At 41.9% G+C, this 25958-nt stretch overlaps 1 protein-coding gene across 9 annotated transcripts in view; it reads right to left on the bottom strand.

The window, feature by feature from the left end:
• MLH1 (mutL homolog 1) overlaps window positions 1-25958 on the bottom strand; it is a 54912-nt gene that overhangs the window by 28612 nt on the left and 342 nt on the right. The window contains exons 1-11 of one of the 9 annotated variants that reach the window (XM_033211985.1): window positions 25290-25910; window positions 22925-23015; window positions 19289-19382; window positions 15844-15917; window positions 13283-13355; window positions 11455-11546; window positions 9007-9049; window positions 8772-8860; window positions 6305-6417; window positions 3605-3698; window positions 855-1008 (exon numbers count right to left, since the gene is read on the bottom strand). In XM_033211985.1, coding sequence (XP_033067876.1) covers window positions 855-1008; window positions 3605-3698; window positions 6305-6417; window positions 8772-8860; window positions 9007-9049; window positions 11455-11546; window positions 13283-13355; window positions 15844-15917; window positions 19289-19300 — 744 coding nt within the window. In that variant the 5' untranslated portion in view covers window positions 19301-19382; window positions 22925-23015; window positions 25290-25910. Of the gene's footprint in view, window positions 1-854; window positions 1009-3604; window positions 3699-5907; window positions 6274-6304; window positions 6418-8771; window positions 8861-9006; window positions 9050-11454; window positions 11547-13282; window positions 13356-15843; window positions 15918-19283; window positions 19383-22924; window positions 23016-25289; window positions 25911-25958 lie in introns of those variants that run through there. The other 8 variants (XM_033211987.1, XM_033211981.1, XM_033211986.1 and 5 more) reach the window with 8 other exon arrangements.

The following is a 25958-nucleotide window of genomic DNA, read 5'->3' as shown; positions in this document are numbered from 1 at the left end:
TGTGAGTGTCCTTCTGAGAAGCATTCATCTGCTTGGGAATTTTAAGTTTTCTGTGAAGCAGGGTCTCACAGAAGTCCAGTTTCTGCTTCTAGGATCCAGCATAATTTAATGCAGAAAATATTTATATTTCTATTTTGTAGTTTCAGTGTGCTTATGATGAACATCTTCACCATGATTAAAAGGCTGTTCACAATCACATCATCTCAGAACCAGGAGTATATTGGAGAGCATTTTATCCAACCTGCTTATCTTATAGACAGGAAAACTGAGAACTCAGGTAAGTGAAGTGACTTAGAATAAGAAGTACTTAGAAGCCGTACCAGAGACTTTCTGTTCACTGACTGCTTGTAACTGTCCCTGGATGTGGGGATGATCCATTCCTCCATTACTGAGGGTGATATGTAGGCCAGGGAAGGTTAGTCGCACAGCTGGTAACCCAGGTCTGTCCAACAGTAGAGCCTCCGCTCTTTCCACTCTTCCCACTGCCTCCCTGGGGTCCAGCCCCTCCACTGTGCCATGTGTAGGTAGGAGTAACCTCCTCCTGAACATCTAAAGTGAAGAGTGCATTGAAGAGGCACCCTATTCTGTTTTTAGACAGCTCGTTTTCCTAGGAAGTTGGTCTAAGGTTCCAGATGGAGGCAAAGTGAGGAAGTGAGCTCAGACCTTATGACTCTAAGCCTAGGAACAACAGCACAATACCTTTATAACTAGGTTCAAAGAAGAAAATGTTAAAACTATCAAGGTAATACTTGCAAAGAAAGTTCCTAAGTAACAGGCAAACATCTGGGCTCTCATGTCTGGCAGGGCACATTTCAAAGGCCCCAGAGAAGCAGCTGGATGAGAAGCGCCCTGACCTGGGTGAAGTACATCCTGGAGGAATTGGAGCCCAGGAGCTTGCTCTCGATGTGCTGTTGCACCCGCTCCAGGATGCTCTCCTCGTGCAGGAAGTGAACTTCATGCTTTGTGGGGTGCACATTAACATCCACATTCTGGGGACTGATTTCTAAACTGGCAGGAAAATAAAAGAGAACAATTACCTTAGCTAGTGGGAGGGGGAGAAAGAGCCCACATATGGCACATATGGTGTATGTGGTGGCCAGAAGATTTGAGGAGGCCAGATGACATAGTGGTCAAAACCTCAGGATCGAGTGTGAGTGTGTTCAAATATTGGCCCTACTACTTTAGAGCTGTGTAGCTTTGCATTAAGTTACATCATCTTTCTTTGCCTCAGTTTCTTCATTTGTAAAGTGGACATAACAGAATTACCTATATCACAGGTTTATGGTGGGAATTAAATTCATGCCAAGTGGCTGGGTGCAGTGGCTCAGGCCTGTAATCCCAGCACTTTGGGAGTACGAGGCGGGTGGATCATGAGGTCAAGAGATCGAGACCATCCTGGCCAACATGATGAAACCACGTCTCTACTAAAAATACAAAAATTAGTTGGTGGCACATGCCTGTAATCCCAGGTACTCAGGAGGCTGAGGGAGGAGAATCCCTTCAACCAGGGACTCAGAGGTTGCAGTGAGCCGAGATCGCACCACTGTACTCCAGCCTGGCGACGGAGCAAGACTCCATCTCAAAAAAAAAAAAAATTCGTGCCAAGTGCTTTATATGTACCTGCCACATATGTTAACTGTAATTACTCTCATTTTAGAACTAGTGGAATTTCTTGTGTGACCTTGGGCAAGTCACTTAACTTCTTAGGATCTGTTTTCTCAATATATGCAAGAACACTTTCTATCCATAAAATGTAGTCGTAAAAATCAGTTTAGAGACTATGCTAGCTATCAATTTATTGCCTCAGCTCCGAGTCCATCTTTCATTGCTTGCTCTGTGATAATGGAGGTTTGCAATGTGAAGCTTTGCCAGTAGAAGGTGCCAGAGGGACTCAGCAGGAGAAAGGGGTTTCTATGCCAGGTTAGGGTACACTCCTATCAGACTTCAAGTTCTTTAGCACAAGTGGCCAGCAGCACGTGTACTCTTCTCACGGGCAGTTTTTCCCAGCATCCCCTCAGAGTGGTACTGGGGAGCGCCTCATTGACTTTACCTCGCAGCGAGCCAGTTAGTTCTCTTCAACAAGGTATGCATCTCAGACAGTAGGTGGGGGAATGTGGTGAGGGGATGCTATCTCAGCCCTAGGAGGAAATGGTTGTTCTTTATATCTGCTGTTCCTATGTCTTATTACTCTATTCTCTATTACTCTAATCTCCAGTTTGTAATTCTTTATTCATCTATTCAAATTGTTGCATGGTTTCTATCTCCTGTTTGGACCCTGATTAAAACTAACTTTAGGCCAGGTGCAGTGGCTGAGGCCTGTAATCCTAACACTTCAGGAGGCCAAAGTGAGAGGATCACCTGAGGTCAGGAGTTCGAGACCAGCCTGGCCAACACGGTAGAATCCATCTCTACTAAAAATACAAAAATTAGCTGGGCATGGTGGTGCACACCTGTAATCCCAGCTACGAGGGAGGTTGAGGCAGGAGAATTGCTTGAACCTTGGTGGCAGAGGTTGCAATGAGACGAGATTGTGCCATTGCACTCTAGCCTGGGTAACAGAGCAAGACTCCATCTCAAAAATAAAATAAAATAAAACTACCTTTAATCACAATTTTTATGCTCTCCCCCTTTCAATCAAAATGAAAACAATGATAAATTAGGATAATTAGGACATGAAATAGACAAATTAGTAGCAGAGCCAGAAATAATACAAAGAAATCCTCCATAAGTCAGCTCTGGACTGTAAATTCCTTTAGAGCAGGGGTACCTCACGTTTATTCTGTATTTCAAATACCTACTATGGGGTTTGGTCTATTTAATGCAAGTGCTAAACTGTATGACTGCTAAACTAATTACATCAACATCTGGGCAATCAACAGTGGATATTTTAAGACAAGAACCTCCACAGAGCAGGACATAGTCTTTTTTTTTTGAGACGGACTCTCGCTCTGTCACCTAGGCTGCAGTGCAGTGGTACAATCTCAGTTCACTGCAAACTCCACCTCCCAGGTTCAAGTGATTCTCCTGCCTCAGCCTCCCGAGTAGCTGGGACTACAAGTGTCCGCCACCATGCCTGGCTAATTTTTGTATTTTTAGTAGAGACAGGGTTTCACCATGTTGGCCAGGCTGGTCTCGATCACCTGACCTTGTGATTCACCCACCTCAGCCTCCCAAAGTGCTGGGATTTACAAGTGTGAGCCACCATGCCCGGCTGATTGTCTTTTATGGAAGAAAAACAGTAGCTGTTGTGGCTTCCCAACTGACCCCAGCAGAAGTAATATTTAGAGCCTTCAGAGCACATCTGTTTCCACTCTGCCTACAAGCTGTCAGCACCTCCTGATGGGCTGAGGCATGGCATTCCTTTTTTTATTGCTAACAGAGCCTGGCATATAGGAGGCTCTTAGTGAGGTTCTGCTAAATTAGTGAATAAATGAAGAAAAATTGTGCCTTGTACCTGTAAGAAGGGACAGAACATCCCTTTGCCAGTGGTGTATGGGATTCACTCTGATTGTACTATTAGCATGCTCATCTCTTTCAAAGAGGAGAGCCTGAGAGAACATCTGTCCCCTGTGAGTCTTGGTTGAGGAGTTTGGTACTACATTACCTGAGGTACAGGAATGGGTGTGTGTTCTTGGGCAAGTAGGCTGCATATACTGTTTCTATGGCTTTTCTCAAGGAAGTTGATTCTACCAGACGATCTAAACAATAAAAAGAAAGCAACCAGTTCAAAACTGTCCTGAGGGGTGAGGTCACAGGTGTACATTCATACGAAGTCATGAAATCACCTCAGGAAAAACATTTCTGTAGCGATACGCACATCACATCCCCAGGAAGAAAGGTGCACCTTTACCTGTCACCACTTCCCAGCCCAGTATCTTACTATCAGCTTGGGACTGTTTTACTTCAATCAAGTAACAGAAAACATGATAAGGCAATACATTCTCCCTCCTCACTTCCCTTTGCCCCCATTAGCTCATGTGGACTAACTGTGCTCTTGCTGGGCACAGTGCGAAGTATGATGTCAGCCCTCAGACTTTTCTTTCGGCAAATACATACTGGATATCACACACACCAAGTGCTGGGAGACAACGTGCTGATAAATAAAGCAATTCCAACCCCAAGTGGCCAGCACTATTATAGAGGTATGTGTGCTAAAAAGTGAGCCGAGAAAGCAACTAACTTTGCTCAGGAAGTTCTGACGGTGGAGTAGCCATAATGAGTTTTCCAGAATTTCGGGCAGTACAAGTGTCAATGCATATTCAAGGTAATTTAAGAAATGAGGCTAGTTTGGAGAGGGTAGAAAGCAATAAAGGCAGAAAAAAATAAGACTAAAATCAGAGGAAGATGTATTTTCAGGAATCACAGCTCTCCTTTCTCTCTGGACAGATTTTAGATGACCTGCTGATTATCTGTTGTCCTGTGTTGTTGTAGACAAGGATATGTCAAATCTTTTTATTTCCAACAGGAAGAGTGGTTGTGACTTTATCAATGAAGAGACTAACATCCTTTGAGTGCTCACCACATCCACGGCCCCACCATTAATGTCACTGTACTCTGTAACATGTGTCCTGACCACACAGGCCTGGAGCAGGCATGGGCACCTGACAAAAGGACAGCTGGAGCCCCTGTGCTGAGAATTCTGAACTTGAGATGCGCCAAAGGAGTGTTCTTTTTCTCTGCCACCTGAGTGTGCCCGCACAGTGTAGATAAATGAATGGCATGCACAAGAGCTCGACCTTTCTTTGCTACTGGGAAGTTGGTATTGTGAACACATAAGCTAATCATAATGCAGGGCTGTGGTAAGCAGCCCCAACAGAAACACGGACAGAGGAGAGTCAGAGAGCACCTACATTGAATTTTTTGTCTGCTTTATAGCCAGCATGTGTGTTACAAAGCAGTTATTCTTCATGGTTAGGAAAAAAACTACTGAAAAACATTTTCTGAGCCTTGATTAACACAATCTTTGTTATATATCAGGGGTAAGTCCTTCCCAATAAAATAGGAAAAACCCTGCTAATAGACATCAGTTTAACAGAATGTGTTTGTAAAATGATTGGCTCTGTCCTTACTGTTCCTGTATTGCTTTGAACAACTGCTGTAAAACTGCATATTTTGAGACATTTACGACTGGTTAGCACTCTAAATGGAAGGAGGGAATATTCCATTTCCAATAGCAAACAAAACAAAAACTGTAAAATTATTATTAAATGCTTTAAAACAATAAAGATAAGTAATCTATAAGATAAAAATGATGAAAACTGAAAACACAGAAATGGAAATATTCATCTTATTTCTGGATGGAAAACGAAAAATTCAGACTGTGTTTGAGATTATTTGTTGTTGCTAGGTCACCACCAAAACCTTGTAATAAACAATTAAGTTATAAGGAGCAGAATATAAAATAGCATTTGTTTAGTAAATAACAATCATGTAAACACTATGTCAGCAGAGAGATAAAAACTGTAAAGGAATCTGAGAAATATCCTAATTAATTTAGTTAATTTCCTCCCTAATTTTTAGAACTCCTCTTTGTATCATAAAGCTCATTCTTTAAAAAGGAAAATCTCGGCCGGATGCGGTGGCTCAAGCCTGTAATCCCAGCACTTTGGGAGGCCGAGACGGGCGGATCACGAGGTCAGGAGATCGAGACCATCCTGGCTAACACGGTGAAACCCCATCTCTAGTAAAAATACAAAAAAATTAGCCGGGCGAGGTGGCGGGCGCCTGTAGTCCCAGCTACTCGGGAGGCTGAGGCAGGAGAATGGCGTAAACCCGGGAGGCGAAGCTTGCAGTGAGCTGAGATCTGGCCACTGCACTCCAGTCCGGGCGACAGAGCGAGACTCCGCCTCAAAAAAAAAAAAAAAATCTCAAGTATCTTAGCAATTTCTTTAATGACAATGCCTATACCTAAGGTACTCCTTTTCTGCGTCCTGCTGTGCAATTTCAAATAGTGGCCCTTGATCTCTTCCAGCAATGTTCTGGCTAGGACTTGCTTGTAAAGACTCTGACACCATCAGGTGAGGAAGGTGTGCTGGCTCACAGGAGCCTGTTATGCCCTCTCCTGGACTTCCTCTTAGAGGTGAGAACCAGACTCCAACAGTCAACCAGCAATGAGCACATGTGGGAGGGCTAAGCACAGACTTAGGACAAAAATTATACATGCTTCCCAATAAAACCAAACTTGGCCATGAGGTTTCTCCATGTTTAATCAAACCTATGGATCAGAAATTTTTCCACGGTCCCATAAAATTTCCTGTGGGTGTTTCCTGTGAGTGGATTTCCCATGTGGTTCTTTTTCACTTACGGTTGATGAAGAGTAAGAAGATGCACTTCTTCACTGAGTAGTTTGCATTGGATATGTAACCATTCATTTTGAAGGCTAGGGTTTTATCCTCACATCCAATTTCTATCAGTTCTCTGGTTAGAAAAGAGATTCCGAAGCTTTTGGAAATACTCAAAACTCAAACATTACAAAAGAATCAGAATTTAAAAACACAAAGTTCCTTCCCAGAAACTAACTTTGTGAAATGAGGGCCCCCGAGACTTGGTCCATTTGAGGTCCTCCTGTGCCTGTCCATTCATCCATCCATTTGTCTGTTCATTCATTCACCCAACCACCATCCCATCCATCCATCCATCCATCCATCCATCCACCCACCCACCCACCCACCCACCTACCCTACTCGGTCAGTGTTTTCAAGCACCTGTGCTATGTGCCAGGTACTGCTCTAATTGCTAAAACAGAACAATGAGTCCAAGCTCTGAGACCTTATTTTGCTGAAACTTCAATGTATCTTAGTAACCAAATCCCAAAGGTGAGATTCCAAGAACTTATCTCCGCTGAATTACTTACTATACTGAATAGCACCACAATGTGGTTCTACAGTGTGTGGTGTTCCCAGGAGTGTCTACTGGGGAGGGAAGGTTAATAGGCAAAAAAGACGTCCTCAGACAAGCAACACTTATTTCTGTCTGGAGACCTTCCGAAGAACTAGTCCCTGTCTGGAAAGCTCTACTCTTAACCTATTGGTACCTAGTTAATTCCTATTTATCCTTCACATTTCAAAAATTATTTCTTTCAAAGAACCTTCTCTAACGATCCCTTTCTCTGACCCTACACAGTTTCCCATCATGTCCTTTATTTTTCCATTGAGGCATCAAGGACAATCTGCTAATGAATGGCATAATTATTTCATGTGTCTTTCCAACTGAAAAGTCAGCTGAGGGCAAGCATCATTTCTTCTTGTCTTCTTTGTTCTCTAATATATCCCTACCATATAGCACAATACCCAGGAAATAGCAGACATTCAATAAGGGTTTGCCGAATGGCTGGTGGAAGCTTTTTATGCAGTAATGTGTGGTCTGAGTGTCTTCAATGGAGGGTATGGCTTGCAGCACTTCCCATACACACTGAACCAGCAACTCTTTTTTGCCAAAATGCCTCAAGAGGCTAGTGTTCTGGAAGCCTGCTTTGGGAAATGCTGCTCTAGAGGATTTCTAATCTTGTACAACCCCTAAGATTTCCCAACAACTAATTCTGATCTTAAAATCTAGTTAAAGAAGCTCTGAAAAGTTACACTGTACAAGCAGAGCTCTCCCTTCGCTCTGGGAGCAGTTTTTAAAAATTCATTCATTTGCGATTAGAAAGAAAATAGTAAATTAAAAGCAAACTATTTGTTCCTTAGTCGGCTTAGCTCAAAGAATAAAAAATTTGTCCTTCAAAGTAGAAACTGGGCTCTGGAATGACTGCTGCTGCTTTTCAGATTTCTGGGAAAAGTGAAATCAGGAGCTGTCTCATCCATATACCTCCCATATATGGAAGGGTCTCAGTATTTTTCCCCTCAGATTATGATATAGGCACTTTGGGTTTTATAAAGTCCTGAGACAGCTAGGAATCTATGATGGAAATGGTGGTTTTTATATGCAGAGAGGAGCACTATGAGGAATCCATAATGCAAGCACCTTCCCCTCTTACGTTTTTCTTTTTTCTTTTTTTTTTTTTTTTTGAGACAGAGTCTCACTCTGTCGCCCAGGCTGGAGTGGAGTGGTACGATCTCGGCTCACTCTGCAAGCTCCACCTCCCAGGTTCACGCCATTCTCCTGCCTCAGCCTCCTGAGTAGCTGGGACTACAGGTGCCCGCCACCACGCCTGGCTAGTTTTTTTGTATTTTTTTTAGTAGAGACGGGGTTTCACCGTGTTAGCCAGGATGGTCTCGATCTCCTGTCCTCGTGATCCGCCCGCCTCGGCCTCCCAAAGTGCTGGGATTACAGGCGTGAGCCACCACGCCCGGCTGCTTTTCTTGATAATGAAGATTTAGTGACACGAATCTGGTCTTCAAGGGCAGGAAATATTTTATTTGTCTTTATATCCCTAACTTCTAGCACAAAGCCTGGAATATGAGAGGCAATTAATAAATGTTGAATGATAAATAAGTGAAATCCTAAAGTGATGATACTGGAAATACAAGGAAAAGAAGGAGCATTGGAGGATAAAATAATTCTACTACACTACAAATTTTTTCAAGACTAAGACCTTGAAAGAACACATGATTCACGCCACAGCATCTAGAAGATTACATGCACCCAGGAAGTGTCGATTACATGAAATAAGAACTCCATTAACAAATCTGAAGCATAAAACAAACCTGTGTATTTGACTAAAGCAAATTCTTAAGGCAGGTACTATCTTGAAAGGTTCCAAAATAATGTGATGGAATGATAAACCAAGATAAGAAATGTAAAAGATTTTTTTATATAGGTTATCGACATACCGACTAACAGCATTTCCAAAGATGGAGCGAATATTGTCCACAGTTGAGGCATTGGGTAGTGTCCTAACATCAGCTACTGTCTCTCCCTGCTGATAAACAAACAGCAGAAGACACAAGGATTTATTGTCTCATGGTTGAGACTGAAACATCATAACCCTATCTCCACCAGCGAACTATTAAAAATCCCTTCTTCTTTTCATAAAACAAAACCATCTCCCATAAACCAATAACTTACTTTTTTAACTGAAAAACTAATGCCTGCATTGTGTATTGAATACCTGGAAAAGGAAAACAAAGGAGTAAGAAAAAAGTTGCCAAAAACACACACTAGATGGCAGAGCCCCCTTTTAGTTAAATAAGTTAGTGGAGTTGAGTAATCTAAACAAAGGTGCACATAAAGAAAAATACCTCCATACAGCCTATTAATAATTTACCCACAGAAAAATAAACCAGCAGAAACTTCATAGAGATATAAATGCTAAATGTGACTGAATCAAAACACAGGCTCCTCTCTACTTTTATAGGTTGCTGATAGAATCAAGGATATCATACCACAATCTCTTTTTTATTTATTGTTATTTATTTTTGAGACAGAGTTTCACTCTTGTTGCCCAGGCTAGAGTGCAATGGCATGATCTCGGCTCACTGCAACCTCCGCCTCCTGGGTTCAAGCGATTCTTGTGCCTCAGCCTCCCAAGTAGCTGGGATTATAGGCGCCTGCCACCAGGCCCAGCTAATTTTTGTACTTTTAGTAGAGACAGGGTTTCACCATGTTGACCAGGCTGGTCTCGAACTCCTGACCTCAGGTGATCTGCCCGCCTCGGCCTCCCAAAGTGCTGGAATTACATGCGTGAGCCACCACATTCGGCCCACAATCTTTTCACTTTCAGTTTTATTTTCAGAGTGTCCCAAAGGTCTGGTTTGCCTCAAGGACATCTTGAGAAGCTAGCTCTAACAAGCCCCGCTTTTACTCTCTCTCAAACAGTCCTCAATACGCCCTCCTTCTCACTGGCTTCTTCCTGCCCCTGGGTCTTATTCCACTATCTCCCAACCTTTTCTTGGTTGACAGTCGTTTGTTTCTCTTTTCTCTAGGAAGCTTGTGAACCCAAGAATTGTGCCTAGCAAAATGCATTTATTAAATAACAATGTTTCACTTTACCACACCTAGAACCAAAATGGTCAACTAGAACTCCTTTATTTTTAGGAGGTAATGAATATTCTGACATTGATTTATAAAATTCCAAGAAAAAGCAAAGACACTTGATGTATAAACCTGTGTCATTTTATTGAGGTGAAATGTTTGACTCATTTTAGATTTTTTTAGAAATACTGAAAAATGGGCCAGGTGTGGTGGCTCATGCCTGTAATCCCAGCACTTTGGGAGGCCGAGGTGGGCAGATCATCTGAGGTCAGGAGTTCAAGACCAGCCTGACCAACATGGAGAAACCCCATCTCTACTAAAAACACAAAATTAGACGGGCATGGTGGCATATGCCTGTAATCCCAGCTACTCGAGAAGGCTGAGGCAGGCAAATCGCTTAAACCTGGGAAGCAGAGGTTGCGGTGAGCTGAGATCACACCATGGTACTCCATCCAGCCTAGGCAACAAGAGTGAAACTCTGTCTCAGAAAAAAAAAAAAAAAAGAAATTTCGAAAAATGGCCAGGCATGGTGGCTCACGCCTGTAATCCCAGCACTTTAGGAGGCTGAGGTAGGTGGATCACCTGAGGTCAGGAGTTTAAGACCAGCCTGACCAACATAATTAAACCCCCTCTCTACTAAAAAGAAAAAAAAAAAAATAGCTGGGCATGGTGGCATGTGCCTGTAATCCCAGCTACTCGGGAGGCTGAGACAGGAGAATCGCTTGAACCCAGGAGGCAGAGGTTGCAGTGAGCTGAGATTGCACCATTGCACTCCAGCCTGGGCAACAAGAGTGAAATTCTGTCTCAAAATATATATATATTGAGATGAAATGTTTGACTCATTTTAGATTTTTTTAGAAATATATATATATATATATATTATATATCACAATCAATGATGTGTGGGTTCGGAGAGCCTATACTGAAGCCATCTATACCATGTGTACCAGCAGAGTAAGTCTATCATGGATATAATGTTTTCATCTGTCCTGAATCCCTTCTCCTTTTTCTGGTAACAGCCTCTCATCTTCCTTTGGGAAACTACCTCTATTCCATTCTATTTGATATGCACCCTTAGTAAGACTACCAATCAAGAAACCTTCTCCCCATAGATATGGGCACATGATCATCAAATGCACTGTTAAGTAAACTGACTCCAGAGCAAAGTCAGGAAAAGAATGAAAACAATTGGTGTACAGTAATGACATTAAGTCCCAGAGGCACCCTGGTTCTTATTCTCTCCAAGGGGCAACTGCACACACTTCATGTTGTAACTCCTAGCCTTCCACTAAATTTCTTTTTAGCTCAAGTTGGCTAGAGTCAGTTTGTTTTGCTGCCATCAAAGAGCTCTCATTGATCTAAAGACCAATTGCTCTTTCCTGGGGAGATGAGAGAAAGTGCAAAATTGGTGGCTAAACCTTGACTAGAAATTAGTTTTACTTTTCACCATCTAGCTCAGCAACTGTTCACAATTTATGAACACTAGAACATATTACCTTGGTGACAAATCTCAGAGACCCACTCCCAGATTTTGGACTGTACCTGCCAACAATCTCCAAAATTTTCCCATATTCTTCACTTGGATTTTTTAAAGCTTTTCTCCTCGTGGCTATGTTGTAAAAAAGGTCCTCCACCTGAACAGAAGATCAATTTTTCTTGTAAATTCATAGAAGTATATGAAAATACAATCCAAGATGTCCTAGCAAAAGCTAAGTCTTAAGATAGTGAATCCAATTATATTTACCAACCGCTCAGTTCTAAGAACTGACTGAGGCCAGGGATAATATAGCATTAACAGAAGAATTAAAGGACATTTTTCCTGCCTCCCACATTCATTCACAGATTTCTCAACTATGCACTGGGGGCCATCTTTGTGTCAAGGTCTTTGCTTTGTGCAGAAAATATGAAGACAAAGCATGATCTTGCTCAGAACAGTACATGATTTAGTGGGACACGTATGTAAACTGAGAAGTATAATTTCACATGGTATTCAAAGACAGGCCGGGTGCAGTGGCTCACGTCTGTAATCCTAGCACTTTGGGAGGCCAAGGTGGGTGGGTCATCTGAGGTCAGGAGTTCGAGACCAGCCTGGCCAACATGGTGAAACCCTGTCTCTACTAAAAATACAAAAATGAGCCAGGCATGGTGACGCATGCCTGTAATCCCAGCTACTCAGGAGGCTGAGGCAGGACAACTGCTTGAACTCAGGAGGCAGTGATTGCAGTGAGCTGAGATCACGCCACTGTACTTCTGCATGGGCAACAGACTGAGACTTTGTCTCAAAAAAAAAGATATTTTTCAAGCTAATAATAATCACAAAATTTCTTAGATCATTTGAAGTTCTTGGAAATCACACTGTGGTCACTATGGTATAAGATCTCTCTCTCTCTCTTTTTTTTTTTTTTTGAGACCGTGTCTCACTCTTGTTGCTCAGGCTGGAGTGCAGGGCTGCGATCTCGACTCACTGCAACCTCCGCCTCCCAGGTTCAAGCGATTCTCCTGCCTCAGCTTTCCTGAGTAGCTGGGATTATAGGCACGTGCCACCACACCTGGCTAATTTTGTATGTTTAGTAGAGATAAGGTTTCTCTATGTTGGTCAGGCTGGTCTTGAACTCCCGACCTCAGACGATCCGCCCATCTTGGCCTCCCAAAGTGCTAAGATTACAGGTGTGAGCCACTGTGCCCAGTCCAAGATCTCTCTTAACATGTATTGCAAAACACACATTTTTTTCTGCCTCCTGCCTGCCTCGTCACACCCAGGATTAGGCAGGTTACAGTAGACTTCGAGAAGATATGCTCTAGATGGGACTTGGGTGGAGGGGCAGGATGCATAACATGACAGCAGGGTGCTTTGTGGAATCACAGAAGGGAAAGAGACCAACTTGAGGCACTATACATAGGCAGCATGATGGACTTTCTCCCAGCTAATGATATAGTCATATGTCTCATCAGACACCCTTTAAGTCAAGAGGGCAAGTATTCTTTGCTTCATTTGATAGATGAGAAAACTGGGGTTAAGGTATGTTAAGTGACTTGCCTCTGGACATACAACCACTGAGTGATAAGGCTGGGCTCTAACCCACACCTCTGGGGTCAAGCTTAATCTTCTTTCAATACCAACTACCCTGCCATTGATTTTTGCCATCCCAGTGAAGAATCTCCTAGCCCTTAAAAAAGACAAGGAGGTCGCAGGCTGCCATGCCACAAAAGCCAATAGTCATTTATCTTGTTTAGAGGATGATATCTTGGGATCTGCATTGACTAGTGCAAATTCATTTTATTATTACCCTGAAAACTCAATTTTAATTTTTATTCCAATATTTATACAAACAAAGCTTCAACAATTTATGCTCCCATGTACCATTCTTACCGTGATCTGGGTCCCTTGATTGCCAGCACATGGTTTAGGAGGACCTTTCAGTTTTCCATCTGAGTAACTTGCTCTAATGAGTAAATATAACAAATTAATATCCAGTAGAGAGATAGATACTAATCCCAAGGAGAAAAAAGAAAACCATACCAACAACAGATTAAAATATAGCCATATTATATATTGTCTTAATTATTTATCATTTTCCTGTTTATCTCTCCACTACTTCCATAATCATTTGAATTTGATTTTTTTTTTTTTTGAGATAGAGTTTTGCTCTTGTTTCCCAGGCTGGAGTGCAATGGCGCAATCTCAGCTCACTGTAACCTCCGCCTACCAGGGTTGAAGAGATTCTCCTGCCTCAGCCTCCCAAGTAGCTGAGATTACAGATGCCCACCACCACACCCGGCTAATTTTGTATTTTTAGTAGAGACAGAGTTTTACCCTGTTGGTCAGGCTGGTCTCGAACTCCTAGATACGCCTGTCTCAGCCTCCCAAAGTGCTGGGATTACAGGCATGAGCCACCACACCCAGTCCTTGAATTGGATTTTTAAAAATATCTGTTTTTCTAGCAAATGTTCCTATTTACTTGCTGAGTTCTAAGCTACCAAACAATGGTTTTGCCACTGCCTAAGTTAACAGTAAAAATTTTCAGTAATTCTGCAATTATTTATTGAGGAGCTACCATGTGTCAGGTCTGTAGAAGCCCTGGTAATAAAGAAAGGTCTTGGGGCCGGGTGCGGTGGCTCACTCCTGTAATCCCAGCACTTTGGGAGGCCAAGGCGGGTGGATCACGAGGTCAGGAGATCAAGACCATCCTGGCTAACACAGTGAAACCCCATCTCTACTAAAAATACAAAAAATTAGCGGGGCATGGTGGCGGGTGCCTATAGTCCCAGCTACTCAGGAGGCTGAGGCAGGAGAATGGTGTGAACCCAGGAGGCGGAGCTTGCAGTGAACCAAGATCGCACCACTGCACTCCAGCCTGGGTGACACAGGGAGATGACGTGTCAAAAAAAAAATTAAATTAAAAAAAGAGAAAGCTCTTCATCTAGTGATGCATAGACTTTTTACCTAACTGTAGAACAATATGCTAAGTGATCTACAGAAGGGTCCATTCAGCCTGGTGGGAGTGAGGGTGAGTAAAAGCATCCCAGAGAGCCGGCAATTCATCTGTTCTTTATAGAGAGGAATAGTTTCAGGTGGAGACAGCAGGAAAGACCATCCAGGAAGGCAAAAACAAAAATGAAAGCATAGAGGCTTTAGAATACATGGCAGCTGGGAATAGGCAGAGAGACAGGGCTGGAAAGGCAGACTGAGAGCACATTGGAAGGGGCTGGTTGCCAAGATAATGAGTCTATTTCATCCTGCTATGGAAGGGGAGCCATTGTAGTATGCAGGGGCATACTATAATCTAGGCTATCTAGGAAGGCACTAACTCACAACTCTCTCTTCAGTTAGTGACAGGGGATTCTAATATTATCAGCCCATCTAGATCTAGGGCAATTATAATTCATAGAGAGCCAGATGCCCCTAGCATTAATGTTGTGTACTCTGAAATTTCCACCTTCCATTACTTCACACATTTATCTGTTGAGGAAGACTGAGAAACAGACAGAACTATCCTTTGTTGAAGATATTTTCCCTTTTTTATGTATTTATTTTTTAAGGGTGGAGTACAGTGGTGTAATCATAGCTTGCTGCAGCCTCAAACTGCTGGGCTCAAGCAATTTTCCTGCCTCTGGAGTAGCTAAGACTACAGATGTGCATCACCATACCCAACTAATTTTTTAAAAATTTTCTGTAGAGATGGGGTCTTGCTCTGTTTCTCAGGCTGGTCTCAAACTGACTTCAAGCAATCTTCCCACTTCAGCCTCCCAAAATCACAGGCAAAGTCACTATACCCAGCCTACTTTCCCTTTTAATCTACAAACAATCTGTGTGATTTTTAAAAATTATCTTTTTTTTTTGGCATGAATTTGGTACTCCTACCAGTCTTCAACTAGTGAATGGCCAATGCTTACAAAAACAAAGGTGCGATTTTGTTATCCTGAATCCCGTTTTTGTTCCGTTCCAAGGCCATTCATCAGCTTCTGAAAACTGTGCCAGCATAACAGATAGCCAGCAGCTACTTGTGGGAAAGCAAACCAGCACAGGCATACACAGGTGGTGGGAGCTGGTGGCTCAGGAGCCAGCTAAGGAAACGTGAACCTTTAGTATCCCAGCCACAGCCCTCTAATCAGTCCAAAGCAATACCTGAACTGAAGGGCAAAGGGGCAGAAATTACATCAGCAGCTATCATTTACTTAGAACACCTATGTGTAACAGACACCTGGCTAGGCACTTGTAATATGTTATATCTTTTAAGAATCCATGAAATAAGAGTATCACCTAATAATCATCGTTGTGGATTATCAATTTATCAATAGGGAGAAAAGAAAACGTACCCAAGATCTCTGCCAAAAAAGATAACACTGGTGTTGAGACAGGATTACTCTGAGATCCAGGCAAAAAATACATTCAGGATGAATATATATGAGTAAAAGAAGTCAGCACTATACCTGTATGCACACTTTACATCAGCTGTTTTCGTTGTAATAGTAACATGAGCTACATGGCTTATGCTGGCCAAAGCCTAAGGAAGAAAAGAAAATAGACTGAAAGAAAAACTCACTGCTGGGTCACCCACCATCACCTCATCAAAGGCAGAGGTTATCTGAACTGCCTTTTCCATTTTTTATTAATATGTGGCAATGATAAGCACTTTGCTCACTCACTTTGATGACATGCTGAAAAAAAAAATGATCAAACAATCTGTAGCATAATTACTAGAACAAGTGAAAAATATGTATTAAAAAGTCCAAAACATTAATGTGTTAATAAGCAATTGTGTTCAGGTGGTAGAACTACAGGCATGTTTAATAATATTCTCAATGAAGTGTCTTCTAGTACTTTTCAAAACTTGCCTTCAGAAGTGGGTACAGGAATCACTCCAAATAGATAGCGTTTTACGTTGTTACTCAAAACTGCTTTATATAAGCAATTATTCATTTAGAAATGTAAATTTGAAATTATGCTATTAAGACAAAACAAATTTTAAAAACCCATGACCATTTTTCCCCTTTATAACCAAGATTGGTCTCTCAGACTTTTGGAATCTGTATCTTTTTTCACAAGAAGGATATTACAATATGTAAAGGTGTAACTCAGGAACTGTGCTACGATGGGGTCTGTGTGACAGCATCTCATTAGACAGTAAATATAGCTGTGGCAAGTTCAGTTCACTGAAAGGCACATAGGTCAGGCTCAGGGATCACCAGCTGGATTTTCCTGGTTTATGTAATTGAGCTAATTTGCATCATGAAAAAACATAAGGCCGGGTGCAGTGGCTCACGCCTGTAATCCCAGCACTTTGGAAGGCCTAGGTGGGCAGATCACAAGGTCAGGAGTTCAAGAAGAGCCTGGCCAACATGGTGAAACACCATCTCTACTAAAAATACAAAAATTAGCCAGCTGTGGTGGCATGTGCCTGTAATCCGAGCTACTCGGGAGGCTGAGGCAGGAGAATCACTTGAACCTGAGAGGCAGAAGTTACAGTAAGTGGAGATTGTGCCACTGCACTCCAGCCTGGGCAACAGAGTGAGACTGCGTACCAAAAAAAAAAAAAAGTAAATGATTTTGAGACCTGTATAAGGAAAGACATGAAAATGCAGAGTAGAACACAACATCACACCAGGAAGACAGACTGCCATTACACACGGCACAGCAGATGGTCCTGCTGCTTCAGAAGCCTCTTCCCCAGCAGTGGAGCCAATTGGACAGGGGCACAGACTCTGGAGTCAAACTGCCTAGTTTCTAATCCCCACTTTGCCATATTCTAATCCCCACTTTGCCATTTTCTAACTGTGTCCTCTGGCCTTGTTTCCCTCATGTAAAACTGGGTAACAGCAGAACCTCTGTAGAGTTACTGTCAGGAGTAAGAGTTAACACAAAGTGCTGAGAACCATGGCTGGTACACAGAAATCCCTCAATAAATCTTCCCTGTATAATTACAGTGAAATAATAGCCACAAAGATAACCTACAGCTAGGTGAAGACTCCAGGAGGCCATGGGCTTGGAAAATGACCCAGGTAGCTGCAAGGCCAAAATGAAACTGCCTTCCTAGACTTTGATCTAAGGTATCCTTAAAATCAGGGGCAGTCTCGGTGTAAACCAAGTCTTAGAAATTGTCCCTTCTTGGAATAATCGAGTGGTCACTGTGAGTAAGACGATACATGAGACCACCCTAGTTTGCTGTAAATTGATCTAAATTACAGAGACTGAATCACACTTGCCTTTTACTTTTTAAAAATTAAAGTAATACATGTATATGATAAAAAAATTCAAACTACTGAAAGGCCAAAAATGAAAAGTAATAGCCTCTTTGACTGCCCAACCCCATCTTCACTTTCATTCCCTTAAAATAACTACTGTAAAACAGTTTCTCTGGTCCCCTGGAACCTCCATAGAGGAACACAGCCCTGCCAAAACCTTGATTTTAGCCTAGTGAGGCCTAGTAAGACCCATATCTTCTGATCTCCAGAACGGTACATGATTAATTTGTATTGTTTAATGCCACTAAATTTCTGGAAATTTTTTGACAACAACAGGAAACTAATACAGTTTTTAAAATATATATTTTTTTTACCAAGTAATGTTATTTCTATAAATTTATCCTTAGGAAACAATTAAACGAAACACAGTATACCTATAAGAATACTCATCAGAACCTTAAACAGGGCCAGATGCAGTGGCTCATGCCTATAACCCCAGCACTTTGCAAGGCCAAGGCGGGCAGATCACTCAAGGTCAGGAGTTCAAGACCAGCCTGGCCATCATGGCCAAACCCGGTCACTACTAAAAATACAAAAATTAGCCAGGCATGGTGGTGCGCGCCTGTAATCCCAGCTATTCAGGAGGCTGAGGCAGGAGAATAGCTTGAACCCAGAAGGTGGAGGTTGCAGTAAGCTGAGATCATGTCACTGCACTCCAACCTGGATAATAGAGCAAGACTCTGTCTCAAAAAAAAAAAAGAAACCAAAAAATAAGAATCTTAAAAAGGAAAAAAAGTCAAAGAGCATAAATGTTCAACAGGAAACTAAACAAACTATAGTACATACAGGTAACAGAATACTATGTAGCCATTAAAACTTAGATAGGCCTATACTTACTGGGTAGAAAGATATCCACGAGGAAGTGAGTCACAAAATATAAGATCATATTTTATCCTTTTATATTTTAATCTGTTTTCTAAATCATATACTCCTATGATATGTCATATAATTTTACCCACAGATACTTTAGGATGTATCTTAAAAGATAAGGACTCAAAAAAAACCCCACAACAATATTTTTATACAAAGATAATTCATAATTTCTCCTTAATGACATCAAATAGTCAACCTGTATTCAAATATTTGTCTCAAAAAAAAAATTTTGTATAGTTTGCTCCATCAGGATTTAGGTAAGAGTCATACACTGGACCAGGTTCATATGCCCCTTAAATGTCTTTTAATCTACAGGTTCTCTACTCCTTTCTCTACTCGTTCTTTCCCTGCCGTCTATCTGTTGAAGGGAACAAGTCTTTTTTCATGTAGTCTCCCAATCTCAGAATTATTTACCACCTTCCTTGTCTCCTATATTTTTCACATATTGGTACTTAGATCTAAGTAATGATAAGATTCACATTTGATTTTTTCACAAGAAAACTTCATCGGTGGTATTGGGTACTTCCATCAAGAGACATATAATATCAGAGGTCTCTGTAGGTAAAATAGTTTATTTATGAACAATTCTCCATCTTAGAAAGTTAAAAGTTCACTAACTTTGTTCAGATTTGCATACATTTACAAGCAAAAGGTACCAAACCTTATTTATCTATGTTGAGAAATAGATACTAACAAATGACAGACAGTGTCATCACAGGAGGATATTTTGCACATTTCTTGAATCTTTAGCTTACCTCACCTCGAAAGCCATACGTAGAAATACTGGCTAAATCCTCAAAGGACTGCAGTTTACTCGTAGTGAACCTTTCACATACAATATCCAGATCTTCTTTCTGTTAGATACCAAAAAGATGAGTAAATAATTATGTTACTCATTTTTCCAAATCTTTTTGAATTCCCATTTTCTTGATTTAATCCAGGAAAAAAAATCCTCTTAGAAGAGCTTTTTTTCTTTTTTCTTTTTCTTTTCTTTTTTTTTTGAGACAGAGTTTGTGTCATCCAGGCTGGAGTGCAGTGACAAGATCTCAGCTCACTGCAATCTCCGCCCCCCGGGTTCAAGCAATTCTCACGTCTCAGTCTCCCAAGTAGCTGGGATTACAGGTATGTACCACCATGCTCGGTTAATTTTTTCTTGTATTTTTAGTAGAGATGGGGTTTCACCATGCTGGAGATGCTGGTCTCGAACTCCTGGCCTCAAATGATCTGGCTGCCTTGATCTCCCAAAGCGCTAGGATTACAGGCATGAGCCACCACATCTGACCTTAATTTCTTATATTTTTAGTGGAGATGAGGTTTCATCATGTTGCCCAAGCTGGTCTCGAACACGTAAGTTCAAGTGATTTACACACCTCAGCATCCCGAAGTGCTGGGACTACAGGGGTGAGCCACCATGCCCAGCCTGAGAAGAGCTTTAAAATTCGTAGTAACTTCCTTGTTTGGAATTCAGAATACCACACTGTCCTGGTGTTCCTCCTTTCTTACTAGGTGGCTCCTCAGTCACTGCTGTTTCTGCCTCATGTCCTCACTTCTTGACATCAGAGTCACCCAAGACGCCATCCTTGGACCTCTTCTCTGTCTACACATACCCTCTTGATTATCTCATTCAGTCTCAGGGCTTTTTGTTGTTTGTTTAATTGACAAGTTTCTTTATTAGAAATCTCCGGCCGGGCACGGTGGCTCACGCCTGTAATTACAGCACTTTGGGAGGCCGAGGTGGGCAGATCACGAGGTCAGGAGATCCAGACCATCTTAGCTAACACGGTGAAACCCCGTCTCTACTAAAAATACAAAAAATTAGCTGGGCATGGTGGCAGGTGCCTATAGTCCCAGCTACTCAGGAGGCTGATGCAGGAGAATGGTGTGAACCCAGGAGCGGGCGGAGGTTATGGTGAGCCGCGATCACGCCACTACACTGTTGTATAGCCTGGGCAACAGTTCAAGACTCTGTCTCAAAAAAAAAAAAATCTCCAGGGTTGGCCGCAGTGGCTCACATCTATAATCCCAGCACTTTGGGAGGCCTTGGCAACAAAGCAAGGCCTTATTTCTACAAAAACAAAAATAAAAACAGCCAGGCATGGTGGTGTGCACCTACAGGTACTACTTCAGCTGGCTGAGATGAGAGAACTGCTTTAGCCCAGGAGTTTAAGGTTACAGTGAGCTATGCTTACACTACTGCACTCCAGTGTGGGCAATAGAGTGAGATCCTGCTCCTAAAAAAGGGGGGAAAAAATTCTAATTTTTAAAAATTGCAGTAAAATACATGTAACAGAAAATTTTCCATCTTAACCATTTTTAAATGTACCATTCTGTGGCATTAACTATAACTGCTGTGTAATTATCATCATGATCCATCTCCAGAATTTTTTCATCTTCCCCAAACGGAAACTCTGTATCCATTAAACAATAATTTCCATTATCCCCGCTCCCCCTGGCCCTTGACAACCACCACTCTACTGTCTCTATGAATTTGACTACTCTAGGAACCTCATAAGAGGAATCATACAATATTTGTCCTTTAGTGACCGACTTATTTAACTTAAGATGATGTCTTCAAGGTGCGTATATGTTGCAACATGTGTCAATATTTTATTTCTATTTAAGGCTGAAATTATTCCATTTTGTTTATCCATTCGTCCACAGATGGACGCTTAGGCTGCTTTCACCTTTTGGCTACTGTAAATAATGCTACCATGAATATGAGTGTACAAATATCTGCTTGCGTCCCTTCTTTTGGGAATAACTCAGAAGTGGAATTATTTGATTATATGATAATTGTTTAATTTTTTGAGGAATCGCCACAGCATTTTCCACAGCACCCTGCACTATTTTACATTCCCACCAGCAATACACAAGAATTCCAGTCTCTACATCCTTGCAAACACTTGTTTTTGTTTCTGATAACAGCCATACTAATAGGTATGAAGTGGTATCTCACTGTGGTTTTTATTCATTTTCCTAATGACTAATGATGTTGAGCATCTTTTCAGGTGAGTCTCAAAGCTTTTTTTTTTTTTTTTTTTGAGATGGAGTTTCGCTCTTGTTGCCCAAGCTGGAGTGCAATGGCACAATCTCGGCTCACTGCAACCTCTGCCTCCTGGGTTCAAGTGATTCTCCTGCCTCAGCCTCCCGAGTAGCAGGGATTACAGGCATGTGCCACCATACCTGGCTAATTATGTATTTTTAGTAGAAACGAGGTTTCTCCATGTTGGTCAGGCTGGTCTCGAACTCCCGACCTCAGGTGATCTGCCTGCCTCGGCCTCCGAAAGTGCTGGGATTACAGGCGTGAGCCACCGTGCCCAGCCTTCTTGTGGCTTTTAATACCTTTACAATGCAGACAACTACCAAATATTCATCCCTATATCTCCACCCTGCACTCCAAACTCATATAAACATCCAACTAACAGGCATCTTAAATTGAACATGCCCCAAAATGAACTTCTGATCTCTCCAAAAATCTGCTTCTTTCATAGTCTTTCCCATCTTAGTAAATGGCAACTCCTTCTTCCATTTACCAGACCAAAACCTTGAAATCATTCCTGATTCCTCTTTCTCTCACAACCTATATCAGCAAATTCTGAGAGCTTTGCCTCCACAATCAACCCAGAATCTCACTGCTTCTTACATCTTTACTGCGACCAAGCAGTCTTCAGGACAGACTGCTTCTGCCCTGTCCTGCTATTTTCCACATAGAAAGACAAAGGATTTTTTTTTAAAAACTCACCACACCATGCAACCTCTGCTTAAAACCCTCTAATAGTATCCCACCATATTCAGAAAAAAAGCTAAAGATTTTACCTTGGCCCACAAGGATTTACATGTTCTCACTCAGACCTCATCTCCTATTACTTTTTCCTTTTCAGCCTCTAGACAAACCGGCCTCCTTCATAGTCCTTTAACACGTCAGGTATGCTTCCATTTAATAGTCTTTGCGTATATTGTTCTGTATGCCAATACCTTTAGGTAGCCTCACAATTTGCTCCTTGACTTCCACCGGTCCCTCAAATATCACATCCACATGGAAGCCTTCCTGAACCACTCAATTTAACTGCATCCTTTCCAGCTTGCACACTATCTTCCTCCCCGCTTTAGTTTTCTCCACAGCACTTAATGCTATCTGACATACTATTTATTATACCCATTTTGTCTCCCACCACTATAATGTAAGCATCAGAAAAGATTTTAATCTATTTTATTCACTGCCACATCCCCTGAACAATGCCCAGCAAAGAACAGGTACTCAATAAACATTTATTGTTGGTGTTGAATTTTTCAATGAAAAAATCCCATCTGCAAAAGCCTAGTTTCCAGAACAGAGAGAGGTCCTGCCTCTTCCATGAAGTGCACAAACATCCTGCTACTTTGAGGTTTTACTTACCCTGATCCCAGTGCCATTGTCTTGGATCTGAATCAACTTCAGGCCTCCCTCTTTAACAATCACTTGAATACTTGTGGATTTTGCATCTAAACTGGCAAATCAAACAGAAAATAATTTATCAGTCTGCAACTACTCTAATGTACATATTTTAATATGAGCCAAGTAATGATAACAAACTCCAAACAATTACAACAGTGCCTCATTAACATGTTTTTCCTTTGTCTTACACACTCATACACTGTATAAGTTTACACACCGTGTGAGAGAGGGAACAGATGGCAGAGCAACCATCATTTCCAACAGGACATTCAGCACTATTTCTGTTCCTCTAGGAAACATAGCAAGAAGTTAAAAATAGACTTCTTTTGGCAGATGCCTCTTCTTAATTAATTTTACTTTTACCTGAACTTTATTCAGCCTCAGGTTCCTTAGTGACTCTAATAAAATGTCACTAAAAAATACAAATTCTGAACGATTTTCTCTACTATTCCCTTTTATATTTATGATGCAGGTTAGAAAAAAACAGTAATGTAGAAAGTTAATAAATCTTTAGGAAGTCAATCAATTTTTTGGCCAGGCGCAATGGCTCACGCCTGTAATCCCAGCACTTTGGGAGGCCGAGGCGGGTGGATCACCTGAGGTCAGGAGTTCGAGACCAGCCTGACCAACATGGAGAAACACCATCTCTTCTAAAAATACAAAAGTAGCCAGGCATGGTGGCAAATGCCTGTAATCCCGGCTACTTGGGAGGCTGAGGCAGGAGAATCACATGAACCCAGGAGGTGGAGGTTGCGATGAGCTGAGATCGCACCACTGCACTCCAACCTGGGCAACAGGAGCAAAACTCCGTCTCAAAAAAAAAAAAAAAGAAAAAAAAAGAAGTCAATAAATTTTTTGTGCTTTCAAAGAGTAGCCTACAAGCATAGACCACCTGCTAGAGAAAACAAATTTTCTATCATGGGCTGCATGAGAAAGAGTTATCTCTTCCCCACATAGACAATTCTTTATTCAGAAATAATAGGCTGGGCATGGGGGCTCATGCCTGTAATCCCAGCACTTTGGGAGGCCGAGGTGGGCGGATCACCTGAAGTAAGGAGTTCAAGACCAGCCTGGCCAACATGGCGAAACCCCATCTCCACTAAAAATAAAAAAAGTAGCTGGGCATGGTCATGCACGCCTGTATTCCCAGCTACTTCAGAGGTTGAGGCAGGAAGATCGCTTGAAACCAGGAGGCGGAGGTTGCTGTGAGCCAAGATCACACCACTGCACTTCAGCCTGGGCAACAGAGTAAGACTTCATCTTAAAAAAAAAAAAAGGAAGACAGTAAGTTACTTAAAACATTATAGACCTTTCTCATGAACCCATGTATTGAAGTTGTATTAGTCATCTCAACTGGACTCCATATAAAAATCTCCACTTGAGCCAGGCGCGGTGGCTCACGCTTGTAATCCCAGCATTTTGGGAGGCCGAGGTGGGTGGATCACCTGAGGTCAGGAGATCGAGACCATCCTGGCTAACATGGTGAAATCCTGTCTCTACTAAAAATACAAAATTAGCCAGGCATGGTGGCACATGCCTGTAATCTCAGCTACTCGGGAGGCTGAGGTAGGAGAATCACTTGAACCCAGGAGGTAGAGGTTGCGGTGAGCCGAGAGCGTGCCATTGCATTCCAGCCTGGGCAATAAGAGCGAAATTTCATCTCAAAAAAATATATAATAATCCAAAAAATTAGCCAGGCGTGGTGGCACACGCCTATAGTCCTAGCTACTCGGGAGACTGAGGCAGGAGAATCTCCCTTGAACCCGTGAGGCAGAGGTTGCAGTCAGCTGAGATCGCGCCACTGCACTCCAGCCTGGGTGACAAAGTGAGACTCCAACTCAAAAAAACTAAAATAAAACAAAATAAAAAATCTCCACTTAAGGAATTAATTACAAGCCACCAAGCTAGTACATTCAGTTTTGTTTTACAGTATTCTGGCACAGTACAATAAGAGGCTCAGTTGTTCTGTCATTCATTCTAAGATAGTAGAAACAAAAGCCAGTCTGCCACTGCTTCTGCTACTACTATTACAAGTGAAAAGGAGAAAACATCCCCTGGTTTCTTGTTCCTTGTTTCATCTACCTTCCAATTCTCTTCCTTTCCTTCAGTGGTCCTTTCTACCCACTGTTCTTTCAGTCCCATTGCCCTGAATAGTTTATACTTTTACAATAAATCCCTCTAGAAACCTACCACTCCTAACTGAAGCATTCTTTTTTCTATTAATATACGGACTCACTAACATCAACTGATTTTAACAAAATGATCTGACATAACGTTTAGGTGTATTCTGGGCATGTCTTTTTGGAAGTTTATAGTCCACATTCACTTTTCCTTCCACGTGTTTCAAATTTCTTCCCTCCACATTTTTTGTGACAGTTATAAGCTTCAAAATCCACGGATGACCCATGAAATCTGGTATCTTCGAATTGCGCCCTCCCAAGTAAAGGACAGGAAAACACTAAGTGTGGTCACTAATCTAACAATAGGGTAATCATAAGTGAAGCCCAGAGTGCATCAGCCTGTCCTAAAACTACAAACGATTTGTTTTGAATGAAACTCAAAATGAATTGTGCCTTTGGATGTGTACAGATGATGTCTGGAATGAATGAAAAGCAAGAAAATAGTAACGCAGTATCCTCTGAAAAAAAGGGTTTTTTCCCCATCCTAAGCTTTTATACATCGTTCAACTTTGCATCTTCTGCATACATCATTTTAAATTAAGCGGCTTCCTTAGTTAACGGTACCATTACGACAACACTGAGTACATTCTTCCACTTGCACTCCAAACAACCCTTACAAGGTCTCGCGAGAGCGGTAAAGAAAACACACGGTTTGTGGAAAGGGAGAAGGCCTGACAGGCACATCACGGAACCCCGCGGCCTCCGCCGTTGTGGGCATGCGCTGTACATGCTTCTGCTCGGGCAAGGAGGTGTGTCCGCACCATTGAAAGGAGCGACCCGTTAAGTCGTAGCCCTTAAGTGAGCCCGGCTCGACT

The sequence above is a fragment of the Trachypithecus francoisi genome, unplaced genomic scaffold (assembly GCF_009764315.1).
Source record: "Trachypithecus francoisi isolate TF-2019V2 unplaced genomic scaffold, Tfra_2.0 Lachesis_group0, whole genome shotgun sequence".
Taxonomy (NCBI): domain Eukaryota; kingdom Metazoa; phylum Chordata; class Mammalia; order Primates; family Cercopithecidae; genus Trachypithecus; species Trachypithecus francoisi.
The sequence above is the reverse complement of the archived record's forward strand: the minus strand, read 5'-3'. Positions and strand labels throughout refer to the sequence as shown.